Source organism: Apteryx mantelli, chromosome 6 (genome assembly GCF_036417845.1).
Source record: "Apteryx mantelli isolate bAptMan1 chromosome 6, bAptMan1.hap1, whole genome shotgun sequence".
NCBI lineage: Eukaryota > Metazoa > Chordata > Aves > Apterygiformes > Apterygidae > Apteryx > Apteryx mantelli.
Genome location: NC_089983.1, coordinates 37,206,246 through 37,219,275, shown reverse-complemented (window position 1 = coordinate 37,219,275; position 13,030 = coordinate 37,206,246). Strand labels below are relative to the sequence as shown.

General features: G+C 47.5%; 1 protein-coding gene across 7 annotated transcripts in view; it reads right to left on the bottom strand.

Annotated features, from left to right (window-relative positions):
- GLI2 (GLI family zinc finger 2) overlaps window positions 1-13,030 on the bottom strand; it is a 205,656-nt gene that overhangs the window by 33,338 nt on the left and 159,288 nt on the right. For 6 of the 7 annotated variants that reach the window (XM_067299278.1, XM_067299283.1, XM_067299282.1 and 3 more), the window contains exons 4-5: window positions 11,491-11,693; window positions 9,135-9,326 (exon numbers count right to left, since the gene is read on the bottom strand). In XM_067299278.1, coding sequence (XP_067155379.1) covers window positions 9,135-9,326; window positions 11,491-11,693 — 395 coding nt within the window. Of the gene's footprint in view, window positions 1-143; window positions 351-9,134; window positions 9,327-11,490; window positions 11,694-13,030 lie in introns of those variants that run through there. The other variant, XM_013960641.2, reaches the window with a different exon arrangement.

The following is a 13,030-nucleotide window of genomic DNA, read 5'->3' as shown; positions in this document are numbered from 1 at the left end:
TCAAACACATGACTGTGAAGACTTGAGAATCAGGCGGCAAACACAAAAGAGCACACAACTGTCTGTAAAAAAAAAAAAAAAAAAAGAAAAAAAAGTCTCCAGACTGTTAACTCTGTCCCATAATTTGTAGGGGCTGGACTCACATTTTTCTAATGCTTGAGGTTGGCAGTTTCCAGTCCCGTTCTGCCGTGGTGAGTGGCACTTCTCTTGGGAGCTGGAAAAGGAGCAGCAGTCTTGCAGAGGCATTATGGAAGCAAAAACAAAAAGAGCAAATGAACTCCCTAGGTGAAGGCTAGCCTTGCCTAAAGGCTGGACTGCAGCATTCCCAAACTTTGTACCTGGTTCATGAAACATGGGCCCTGCCAGAATGCCAAACAGAGCAACTCGAGGTTTAGAAATTTGGTTTGGCTCTGGTTTGGGTCCAGATCATAATGCTGAAAACTGTGCTCTGTCCGTAACATAGTAATGTATTTGATTCAAAGTAATTAAACCTGCCTTTTTGTTCGCCCTGGCAAAAAAGCATCTTGATTCAGCACATGGGCAAGGCCTGGGGAGATCTGGGTCTTGTTTCCAGTCCTCCCCAGCCATATGACCTTGAATAAGTTGCTTCTACTTTCTGGTCCATATTTTTCAGTGTCATTTATTTAGACGTGCTCCCTGAGATAGAGTTTGTGTCTTACTCTGTACATATTGCACCTAGTATGACGGGGCTCCATCTCAGCTGAGTTGTCAGTGTTTCCGTTCTACAATTAATATACATCTTTCCAGTTACAGATATTGTTTTCTGCATTTGCATTCCCACAGTCTCCTCCTTTTCTAACAGAAGGAAGCAGGCCAGATTTGACAGTCATATTTATCTCTGTTACTCCCACCCCTCAAGGGAGATCTGTTTATTAATGTGCCACTTCCCTTGATAAATTACTAAATAGAAAGAAAAGCCTTGTACTCATTTCTCGCTGTTCTTCCAATGATTTATGTCCACAGTGCTGGTTCAGCCATTGGTCGCCATTAATTTGCAGAGGGAAGAAGTCCTCACGTGCAGGCAACGTGGGCACCCCTCCCCAGTGTACACAAGTACCTAATTTTTTCCCCACGTAAAACTCTGCTGGAAGCTGTCGGATTTGCAAGCTGGCCTGGGACTTTTTCAGCACTAAACGAGTAATATGCATTGCGTTAGTGTCCGCTCTAATTTAGATCTTCCAAGTACCATGGGCTATATCCAGTGTTTGATAGAGGGTCCAATAGGCTGGGTTTATGTTTTACACAAAGGCCTCAGCTCTCGTGGGCCTTCAGGGAAAGCTGTGACCCAAAATCATGCTATGGATGAACAATTCCTCTTTTTTCACAGACAGCCTGCATAAGGTGCCCAGGAAGGGAGACATAAAATGAGTTTAACTACACAAAGAAGCAGTCATTAGTGCTTTTAGGAGGAGAAAAACTTTTCAGAATTATTACTCAAAAGCAGATAAACAGCACTGGGATCATTCTCAATAATAAAATTGGCCTGATCTAATCCCCCGATCTGAGGACACTGAGCACTAACATTAAATGATAACAGGCAGCAGCAAATATAAATATTAGCGTAGCTGTACACATAAGCAAGGTTTTCAACATGGGTTGACTGATGGTCATTTGAATGTATAAGCAAAATCCTCTATTGCCTGAGGTCCAATGACGTTTCAAAGGAGAAACCACACACAACTTTTTTAATAGTGATTGTGCTCAGAGAAGTAAATGACTATAGGATCCATTTTTCAGAGAGTGAGAGAGAGAGAGCAAGAGATGGAGGCCTCAGGAGGATTTACCACGAAAACTCCTCCTCTCATCTTCCTTTCAGAAATGCTGACTTATCGAAATGAACAGGGTTGGTTTTAAGAATTTTTTGATGTTTGGAAAAAAATGTTAGGAGAACAGTTTCCAAACAGTCCAAGTATCCCCTTTCAGCATTCTTGAAAGAAAAAAAATCTGCTATTTCTCTGATGGTGTTCTAAAAGATGTTTTTTCAGAAACCCAAAGTCATCGTAAGTTAAAAATAAAATCTGAAAAGGTCAGAAATTGAAAAGAAAACATGAACTTATTTAAAAGAATTATTTCCATTTATCTGCCAGCATTTCAGTTTGTAAAAATTAACTTCTCTATGTCTCTCCATCTCAAATGGAGACCTTTTTCAGTCTCTTTACCTTGAATATTAATTACTGAGAGATGAGAAAACTCTTTCTCACCCAGGTCCAAAAAGAAGTGATAGGCCCAAGACCATACAGAAAAAAAGGGTGCAACTAGACAATGCCACGAGAGACTCCATCCTGTTGCCTCTTGTGGTTTTTAACAGTATTTCCAGCATCGTACATTTACAGCATGCCCAGGATGGGTGTTCTCCTTCGTTGTTGCTGGTGGGTGTTCCTGTATCAATTTGCTCTGCTATTTCTATCTCACTTTGAGCGAACACCTATTAAAGTCAGCGGATGCTTTCCACCGACTTAATGGACTTTGGAATAAATATGAATCTAAAAGCCAACCTACAGACATCCATGTTTGAGAATTTTCATCTTTATTTTTAAACAAATTCCTTCCCACTTGGAAAACATGCTACAATGTCTATGCAGTCATTTCTAGAAATACTAATGCCTTGGTCTTGATTTATTGATTTATGCAGTGTGTATTAAAAGAATCAGCTCTGAATAGAGGAAGCTTGATTTTTTTTATTTTTGCAAGAGATAGAGATACCTGCTGAGAATTCAAAACTGTTTCAGATTTCCAACAACAAAAATATCATTTGGCCTGAAAGGAGGCACAGGAAATTTTAAGCCAAAAGACTGTCCCCTTCTCCCTACTCTCAAATTTAGGAGGAGATTGAAATGCAGATGTGAACTGGCAAAAGGATGAGTGCAATAAAGTTGAGCCCAAAGCTCTGGGCATTGGCTATGGAGTTGTGGATGGCAGCCGACATAAGTCAATAAAAATTTTACCATAGGCTCTTGCCCCCTGCTGCCTCTTTTTATAGGAAGTCAATTTTAGGTACATTTTACTGTTCTTTACATGGAATGTACTGGTCTTTTCACATCATTCCATAGGCAAAACCAGATATTCTGGCTATCATGGGCCCAGCTCTTCATGATAGAGAATAAACATAACTTATGTATTTTAAAAACCTTTAAAAACTGCCTGGAGCAACTTTTCAACAGAGAAAGCACGCCTTTACAGTGACATTATCTTTGCAAGTTAACTGTAAACGCTGCAGCTCACAACTGAAAGCCATTTCTCTGCTGGAAGGTTTTAGACATCCCATTTCTAAATTAGCAAGGATTCAAGGCTGAACCTGTAAGTGACGCTGGCCATGTCTGCCAAATGCCCCAGCCTAGTCCTCCAGCCAGCCTAGAGCTGGGAAGAAAGTCCAAATTTCTTAGTAAAAAAGGAAACATTTCCTTGGCAGTTCCATACAGTGTCTACACATTATCACATACATGGGTTACTCAGAACCTGGGATTTTCTTCCTAAATTTAGATTTATCCACAAGGGGCCAGTGACAAGTCAAAGGTTCGGTCTCACAATTTTACACACAGGGCAGCCTGTGGTCTTACTCATGTTGCTGTTTCCAGCGCTGTTGTGCCGAAGGGCTGACTGTGTCTGGATCTTATGTGGGAGACGGGAGCAGACGGTCCCGTTTGGGCCACTCTCGCACTCTCCGTGGCTGTAGGGCATCAGAGGGACACAACACGGAGGGAGATTTCGGGCCTCCGTATCACATTAGAAACAGTGACAGCATAGCCCTTCTGAAAGGAAACCCAAACACTCAGCTGGGAGAGCCTCTAGGACTGTCCTTTCTACATCTGAGCCTACGCAGGAATTTCAGGCCATCTCTTGTCAGACAACCGTGTTGCTGTGACCTACATTGCTGAGGAACACCAGAGGAATCTGCTTCCAAATGGCCAAGCCCATATCGCACGTGAGCTGCAGATGTCTCACCCCCCGCTTCCATGCTGAAGCATGGCCAGAGCCACTGCTTCTCCTGCATCCCCTGGCCAAGCCCCAGCATCAAGACAGCGTTATCAAAACAACCGCTCTCCTTGGCCATTCACCAAGCAAGCAAGAGTAAACTCCACCCAAAGCATACAGACATATCCCCCTCCTCCCGTCATCAGATTAAATCCAAGGGCAGTAGATATATCGTGAAAAGTACAGTGTGATCCCTTAATCAGTGAGTAGCAGCAATAAGCTACAAACAATCTTAGCATAACTGGTTCCTTATTCCTCTCTCCCTTTCTGTAGTGGCAACACACGTCTTACTTAGACTGCAGCAGATGCTGGACATTTGTTCTGGCACAAGACGCTGTCCTGGGACCCTTCTTTCTTCACTCCCTGGGGCCTGATCAACTTAACAGTTCAAGGAATACTAATGTTTCCCCCAAATCCTCGCTGAAAGACAAGGCTGCATTCTTCTACTCCCAATCCACACGGTAACTGTTTAGACGACCCAACTTGCATATGTAAATTGAATTCTTTAGAAACCAGAGTGCAGCGGGATTCCAGACAGAGCGCTTATGGGATGCTCTGGGACGTTTTTTCTATTCTGCACATATTTTTCTGGGGAGAAAAACAGAATTGCTGGCTAGAACTGGGTGGGAAATCATTTCCCATTCTCTGAACCTTTTCTGAGATTTCAGCAATTTTCCATTTTGTACTGGGACAAAGAAAACAAAAAAAGATCTTTCAGAGTTTTTAAGGAAGAGACTATATGGCGCGCCGTCTGCCCAGAGTAGCCAACAGCTGGCTCATGTGGAGAAGTCATCTGTGATCCAGAATATTCAGACTGCAAATCCTGAGCTGCTAGTCCCTCAGGCCCCAGGCAAGGGACTTATTTTCCAGGCCACCATGAGGCTGGTCTCCTTCACTCTCTCCTGACAGAGTGGAGACACTTCGTATACACCCATCGGAGGAAAGTCCTGAACTCACCTCTCACACATGCCTGCTAACTGCAGTAACCACTGGACTACACTGTCAGCCCTACTTATTACCCTGATGATTATTAAATGATTTACTTGAAGTAGAAAGGCTCAAACAACAGTGCCTGAGAGAGGCCACTGATGGCTGAATCACTGTTTGACTTGGGGGAATCAAGTCCTACTTGATCATTTGCCCACATCCCAGGGAACTGCTCCAGCCATTGGCTTGTTTAGCTATCCTGGGTTGAATAAAGCTCTTTCCCAGTTAAACTACCATTCTTGAGTCAAGAGATTCTTGATTTCTGAAGCACGGGCTTTTTTTTTTTTTTTTTTTTTTTAAAGAATACATCTACGCTATTCAACAAGAAACAGGGCAGGAATCCCCTCCCAAGCTCCAGTATTGGATGAAGTGCCATTACAGCACTGCAGGGTTATCCCAGCTTAATTACTGCTATTGGTAACTGTAAAGTTGCACAAACACATCTGTTCTGCCTTCATGACCTGGGGGAATATCTCTGTGCCATGCTGCTAGGACATAACTTCAACTCAAGATTTTTCTCCCATTCCCTCACTCAGTATGGACAACTGAATCACACCTTTGGCACTGTGCAAACAGAGGTGTTGGATTCAAAGACAAGCTTTTCCTTCAGCCCCAGTCATGAGAGTCTTTATTCAGAAGATCTGGGTCTTGTAACCTAGAGCTGCCACTGCTCTACTGATAGATCACTTGATTGCCTTTCTCTTCAAGGTCTCCATGGGTAGAATATCTTTGCTTTGTACAGTACTTTGAGATCTTCTGATGTACAGGGCTCATCGCTGAGTCAACTTGGATCCATTCCTCTCAAGAGCAAACAGTGCTCCCTGAAGGGCTGAGGGTAATGACAACAGCCATTGTACTTAGGAAAAAACATCTGGATGCACTGAATACATTCAGAGAGCAGCAGTCACCTCCAGGTTTATCTGCACTTCCCACCAATCTTTTACTGGAAGTCGGCTGCCCTCTGTACAACCACTCTGTCACCCAGAGTAATCCACCATATAGCACTCACTTCTAGGATAGAAATGTAAATGGACAGCACGAAACAAGGCAGCTAGCTCAAGGGTTATTTAGTTTTCACTGGCACTGGCCCTAAGATCCAGGCTGTTCAGTACGTAAAACTTATGTCTGGTCTACATTAGTGGTTTAACTACTGATATAGCTGCACAGTGAAAACCCTGCTGAAGAGATGTAGCCCCAGGACACCCTAGCTCAGTCACCTTTTAAACACTCAATGGATCTGACACAGAATTGGTACCAACAAGCTCCAGCTGACACTGATCCCCTACTACTTCTTGTGACTCAAGACATCTGATGTAATGAAAAAAACACAGACAAACCAGGAGTCACAGAGGAATCCTCCAAGAGGTGCAATGAAGGCCACCAGAAGGGCCCAGGTAAGTGTCTGTGGAAGAATCGTTATAGTCAGTGTCTTGGGCTCCCATGAACCTGCAGATGTTTGGGGGTGACATGACACTGAATAGCCCAGATTTTCTACTATATGCCTATCTGTCTCTTTTGCTTTTCGCTTGCCAGTGTGTGATGGTGCTGTGTGTGGTTTAACAGCTGTTGCGCTTCCTGCAAGAGCTACCTGCATTTCAGCAACCAGTAAAATGATTCTTTTTGTAAAGTTCTTAAAATCTGGGGCTCTGTGGGAGGAAAAGGGCTCTCTGACTGTAAGATGCTGTGTGCCAGTGACTCATTGGTGTTTTATGCATGCTACTGATACTCTCGTCTCAGAAAAGCACCACAAGAGGAAGTTTTATTAAATTATCCATCCAACTATTTACTTAGTCCCCACTGATTTAAATCATTGATAAAACTTCCTAAACAGAAGGGGAGACTACAGTTCTTCAGCCAGAGTTTCAGAGTCATCCATTTTACTCTCAGCCTTGATAGTGCATTATTCTCTCTTCATGTATGGCACTGACACTGGGCCTCTATTATCAGCCAGGCTGATAAACTAGAGATAATACATCAAACCCACCAGCAAAATCCTGAACTGTGTAATGCAGCCCAATGCCTCAGGGTCCAGACCCGACATTAGGAAACACTAAAACAGAAAACAGCAGTGCTTAAGTTTCTCTGACTTCAAACATGCTTTTAAATACCGCATTGGACCAAGGCCAGACACAGGACCTTCAGCAGCCTGGGGGAGTGCGGGAAGATAAAGCAGAGCACTGACACGGTTACAGCATGAACCCTGGGCTGCTGGGTAAAACCAAACATGTAGGCCAGAGACATGCACCAGGCTGCTGCTCCTTTTCACATCCTTAAAAACTAGCCTTCTGATATCTCATGTCACATCTTCGTGACGTTTAAAAGTTTTCATCTCACTAAGAGCACGTGAAGGCCCAGAAAAGGCTTTCCAGTTACAGATCAACAAAGCTTTACTAAACGATCAAACAAATGCTTGGCGAGCCCTTGCTCTCCAATGAGTAATGGTTATGAGCGTGCCTGCCCGTAACTGGGACCTTTGTTACGTGATTTACTCTAGAGCTGTTTCAGGAGAAGCCAAGTAGGAAGAGAGTCTTCTGCCAAAGAGAATATCTCAGACGACTTCAGATAAAGACTGACATTCAGCAAACTAGAGGACGGGCATCTTGGTGTGCTGAGAGCCAGCCTGCGCTAGCATGAAAACAGTTGTGTTTGCTTCCCTTCCTGGCTGTTTATCTGGCACTTCAGTGAGGCACTGCTGGTCAGAGATGGACTAATAAGGAGGCAAGGAGGAAGGAGCCTTGGTCAAGAGCCCAAGGAGAACTTGGCAGAGCCGATTTGCACCCATCTACTATAACCCACAACGATTAACCTCTCAGAGGGAAAACAAAAAGCAGTCTTACTGACCAGCTGCTTTCTAGCAGAGAAACCCTGAATATATTTTGGACATTAGAGGCAGGATACTACCAAAGAGCATGTGCTCTCCATTTTAGACTAGAAGCCAGGTTCCTGATCAATGTAGGAAGTGATGGCAGAAAGTGACTATTCAGGTAAAACTTCCACAGCAGCTGCAGACAAGAAATTGTTTTTTATTTAGAAATATCTATAAACCCCTATCACTGAACAGCCAGAGCAGCTTTTATCATTCTAAACCAGTCACTTTACGAAGCACCAAGACCAAAAAGTCTTTCATCTTAAAAGCTCAACAACAGAAACCCTAAAGCAGTAATGAAATGATGCAGACCTCCACTCCAAAAATCACAATTATCCACAGGCAAATCTGAAGGCAGCCCAGGAAACAGAAGCTGAGATCTGAAAGTCCAGCTGAGACTTCTCTGTCTTGCAGCAGAAATAATCCCCAAACTACCCTCTGTAATATTTGTGCAATCTCAATTCTTACAAGACATGGCGTAAAGTGAAAGGAAAGAAATTTCTAACGGGTCTAAAAATCATCTGTACTGTGTATCTCAAATACTCTACAGAAATAGTACCAATCACAGCAGGGCAGTGGTCAGGCTGCGGGGGTGAATCAGCATTGCAATTCCTAACATGATTTTGTTTCTACTTAGTTTAGCCATGAGCCAGAATTTTCTGGGTTTATAATGCCTGATATTAGTATAAATACAACATTCTTGCAATTTTTTCTTCCCTGAGGTACTGACACATCCTCTCCACTGGAGCTCCCCATTAACGTTATTTTTTCTCCTTCAGGGATTTGTTTTACAGTTGCTCTGAGAGGTCCCAACCAAGATCAGGGGGTCTCTTGTACGGAGCCCAGTCACATGTGTAACATGCGAGACGGCCAGTCCTTGCCCCAGACGTGAACCAGTCTAAATAACAAGGCAGACAGGGTGGGATAGGAAACAGAAGCAGAGCAAAGGGCCTTGCCCGAAGGCGCGCTCCAGGTCACTCACGGCCAAGGGACCAGGACGGGAGCAACGCCCTACCCGCCACACCAGGCTGTCTGCTACGCATGTAGCAGCCCCGCTGTCCTCCCCAAAAGGCCACAATGTATATATTTTAAATTAGGTATATTATGTATATGGACCGAGTCAACCTTTTAAGCCAAAAATCAGAGTGCATTGCTCATGGGTTTCAGCAGGAAGGAGCAACCGCGTGCAGTGACCTCCGCCTGGAGAAGAGCCACATCTGCCCCAAACCTCCCCCAGGAGCTCCGCACGAGCCGCCCACGAGCGAGGGGGTGCCCGGCCTCTACTCACCGTCGACGGGGCTGAGGTAATCGTGCAGATGTGCTGTGCTGGCTGCTCCCCCGCCCTGCATCAGGAGGTCCCCGTAAGGGTTCGGGTGGCTGGCCATGAGCGTCATTTGGTGGTAGTAGTCGGCGGGGTTGGCTCCCGGCGGCGGCGGGGGCAACCCGAACAGGCCTCGCTCTTTCAGATGCTCGTGAGCCACTGCAGAAGCCGAGAGCGAGGAGAAAAACATGGGGAGAGCGTTCCCACAGCAAGTTAAACTTCGGCGCTGACGTTGGCGTCCCCGTCTCTCCCCCCGGCGCCCCCCATGAGCCCTCTCCTTACGGCTCCGTTTAGTGCTTTCGTGACGTGCGTTTGGGCGTGTTTCTGCGGACAAAAGAAGCTAAGCTGGGGCCTCTGCATTCCTCCATTTCCGCAAATTTATAAACAATCTCTCATTCCCCCTTCTAATAATCCTTCCGTACGGACACAGACTTCACCCCGGGGAGGGGGAAGAGGGCCCAATCAGCCAACAGCAGTAACCCTGTCAGCATTAACATCCCTGCCTATTAGGAAAGAAAGACAAATGCAACCCAGTTCCCGACAGCAGTGCAAGGAAATTAAAGCCAAGGTCTAATGCATAGAGCTAGGTTAGCGTCTGGCAGCATAAAACCATTTTGGCTGCCAAAGCCAATTACACTCACTTTCTCCCAGCTGTAATTTTTCAAACCTGCCTCCCCACCCGCTTGCCCCATTAACTTATTTACCACGGCCTTAAAAAAAAAAAAAAAAAGGGCAACCCAAAACACAATGCCTCTTTTTAATACCAAATAATGAAACTCGCTTTGAAAGGGGAGGCCGCGGGAGAGCATATGCACACCAACACAAACCTCTCTGCTGCATGCGGTTGGGAATTTGAATGCTTGCCCTAGTGTGGCTGTAGGGAGGAACCACCCTAAATTAAGAGCCACATTTTGGGGCAGGAAAGGAGGCGTATGCATCTCCCCATTACCACAGCACCTGGGGGCCTCATCATTCTCTGATGTGCTTTGCTTCACCACAGAGAAGGGCCACTTGCCTCCGCTGTGGTTCAGGACCTGAGGGACGTTAGGATCTGCCAAGTTTGCGGAGGACCAGGCCCCCAAACCCACGCTATTCCCTGGGCACTGAACCAGCTGCTTATAATTGCGTGGCAGAGCACAGTTCCCATTGCCTCACACATGATACTTGATGTCTGGTGAAGTAAACCATGACTTAGACCTCCACACATTAAATCAGAATTATGCCGTATCCAATATGACATATGCAGTGGCCCGAATATACAACCTGTGTAAAATAATGATGTTCCAGTGAATTCACCTGGATCTTTCTCAGTGTTTAGAAAGCAAGCTCTGTAGATTTGAAATCATTATAGAAGAGCTTTGCGTTTCTCCCTTTCCCTATTTGGCTGTTAATGTCACCAGCCACCCGGTGAGCAGGGAGATGCCTCACTCCCCCGACACGGGAAAGCTGGGATCCCCACTGACCCCTGCCCAGCGTGTGGGTCCGTCCGGGTTTCACGGAGTTGCACTGCTTCTGCTCCGTGTGCATCAAGCACTAGTTTCCACGTGCCTTTGCCTTCATCTGAAAGTTTCTTCAGAGCAGCCCCAGTGGGCTGGGAGTGACGAAGAGGAAAGTGTGGCCTCTCTCCTCCACGCTGGAGCAATTCTCCCCCTGAGGATATCATGCCATGCATGTGAGGGACCAGTACGGGGACCCAACAGCATGAGGGTGCCTGGCTGGGACCAGTCCTTGCACCCTCACAGCACCAACAGGGAAGAGCCCAAACAGGGTTGCCTCATATCTCCCGTGTCAATCACAGCCACACTGAGCACCCTGCAGGACTGTCACCCTCTTAGAGGGAAGCAAGGCTCCTGGTAGGGATATAAAAGCAGGGAAGCTCATAAGAGAGCTGAGAGCACTGCAGAAAGGAACATACTTTAAGCAAAATATTTATAATACGATCCAGTGGTAATAGCTATTCTCACGCTCTGCTTTCTCAGTGCAATGATGCAAAACAAATGTGTAGTTAAACGAAAAAAAAAAAAAAGACAGCTCTCCCACTTCAGAGAGCAGCTGTGGAGCTGTAAATCCCTAGGTTTTAGGGAATTTCAGTGCTGGTGAGCTACAAAATAGCTACAGTACAAGTAGCATAGAAGACGTTTCCCCAGCACTGAGCCAGGAACTGGCTACAGCCATAACTTGGGAAGCACATGCCTTTGCTCTGCTACCCTACGGAGGGAACCGGAGGGGAAGCCACGCTCCCGGTCTGAGAATGGGACAGCTCAGCTCACGCCAGCCACCACCACAGCCGCCGACCCTGGTGCTTTTGGCCCAGGGCTCTTACCGTCAGCGGGGCTGAGGCCCCTAGCCGCCGAGATGACGGAGAGGGTCGGGCTGCTGTGCACGGAGCGGAGGTAGTGTTCCATGTGCGGGGCCACGTAGGGGTGCGGCGGGCTGAACGGCGACTCCCCGGGGCCCGCCGGGTGCGGGGAGAGGCGGATGAGGGAGATGTCGGAGATGACGGGGCTGCCGCTCAGGGTAGGAGGCCTGGGAAGGAAAGAGAGACACAGCTGTCACCCATGACCGCGATGGCTTCCCCTCGGGGGCGAGCTCAGCAGTCCAGCCTCCGCTCTCCGCTCCAGCTCACTGTGATCCTATTTACTTCGCTGTGCCTCACGTTGGTCTAAAAAACGGTTATGAGGTGGCTAAAGAGAAAATGTGACCTACGGCAGAGAACCGGGACCGCCTGGCAGCGTCCATGGCCCTTCTGCTGTGCAAGGTGCCTCCGACTTCCACGAGAGCGGGACGCACCCCGCCGTCGATGCGAGCCCCAGCCCCACATGCCCCAAGCTCCGACGAGAGCGGGTGCCATGCAAGGCGGAGGCATTAAGTCTTCACGGCGCCTTGTTCCCCCACCTCTGAACTTCAGATGGGAGATAAAGAGCCCATCGCTACTTCCCGCTGCGGCCAGGGAAGGGAAGTCGCCTCCTTCGCTCTCCGCTAAACCTGTTCGGAGTGGGAATGAGAATTCTTCGAGACTAGAGGGGGAGACTTTGTGCAGGAGCTTAGCAGCGGTATCGGCTCACTGGCGAGGCAGGCAGCACGTCCGTTCTCCGAGCTCGGAGCAGCCTGCCAGAGCCAGGAGAAGACAGCGAGCTCGGAGCCTGCCTAAATCCCAAAGTTACTGCGAGCAGAGGGAGCGTGCGGGAAGGGCAGACGCTCCCTGAGGCCTCGCAGGTGACTCCCGGCTGCGGCTCGGGCTGATCTAAGGGCACAGTGGTGCCAAGAGGGCCACCCCGTGCCCGTCACACGTTCATCCCTTCTGCTGGCGCCAGCGCTTGTGCGGCTGCACAGTCAGCTGGTCCCAGGAGCTGACCTGGCTGAAAGCTAACCTCCTGCCAGCAAAAGGGGGGAGGCCGGAGCACGTGGCTGCAGAGGCAGGCAACAGCAGCAAAAACTGCCCTTTTGGGCACCTTAAAGCAGCGTAAGCTTCTTGTGAAGCTGCACCCCCAGCACGCTCCGCGTGAAGTAGCTCACCCCACCTGGACTGACTTTAAAAGGCACGTAAGCGGCTTCAAGGCAAGGAACACCACGTGCACAAGCAGGTTGCGTGGAGTACGTCCTGTGCGATCGATCTAACCCCCCTTCATTGCACAGGCAGGCTGAATCGACAAAGACGCCCAAGGCGAAATCAGCGTTTTGCAGCGTCCTCGGTGCTGCTGGGTATTCAGACCTTTAATCCTCCCGTGGGGACAGAGCCTCAGTTTTGGGACAGCTGTATGAGAAAGGACGCAAAAGGTGCGAGGAGTATTTACATGGCCTGGACGGCGATGAGCTCCAGGCCGAGCTGTGAGTAATGGTCACTTAAACGCAGGTCCTTGCAC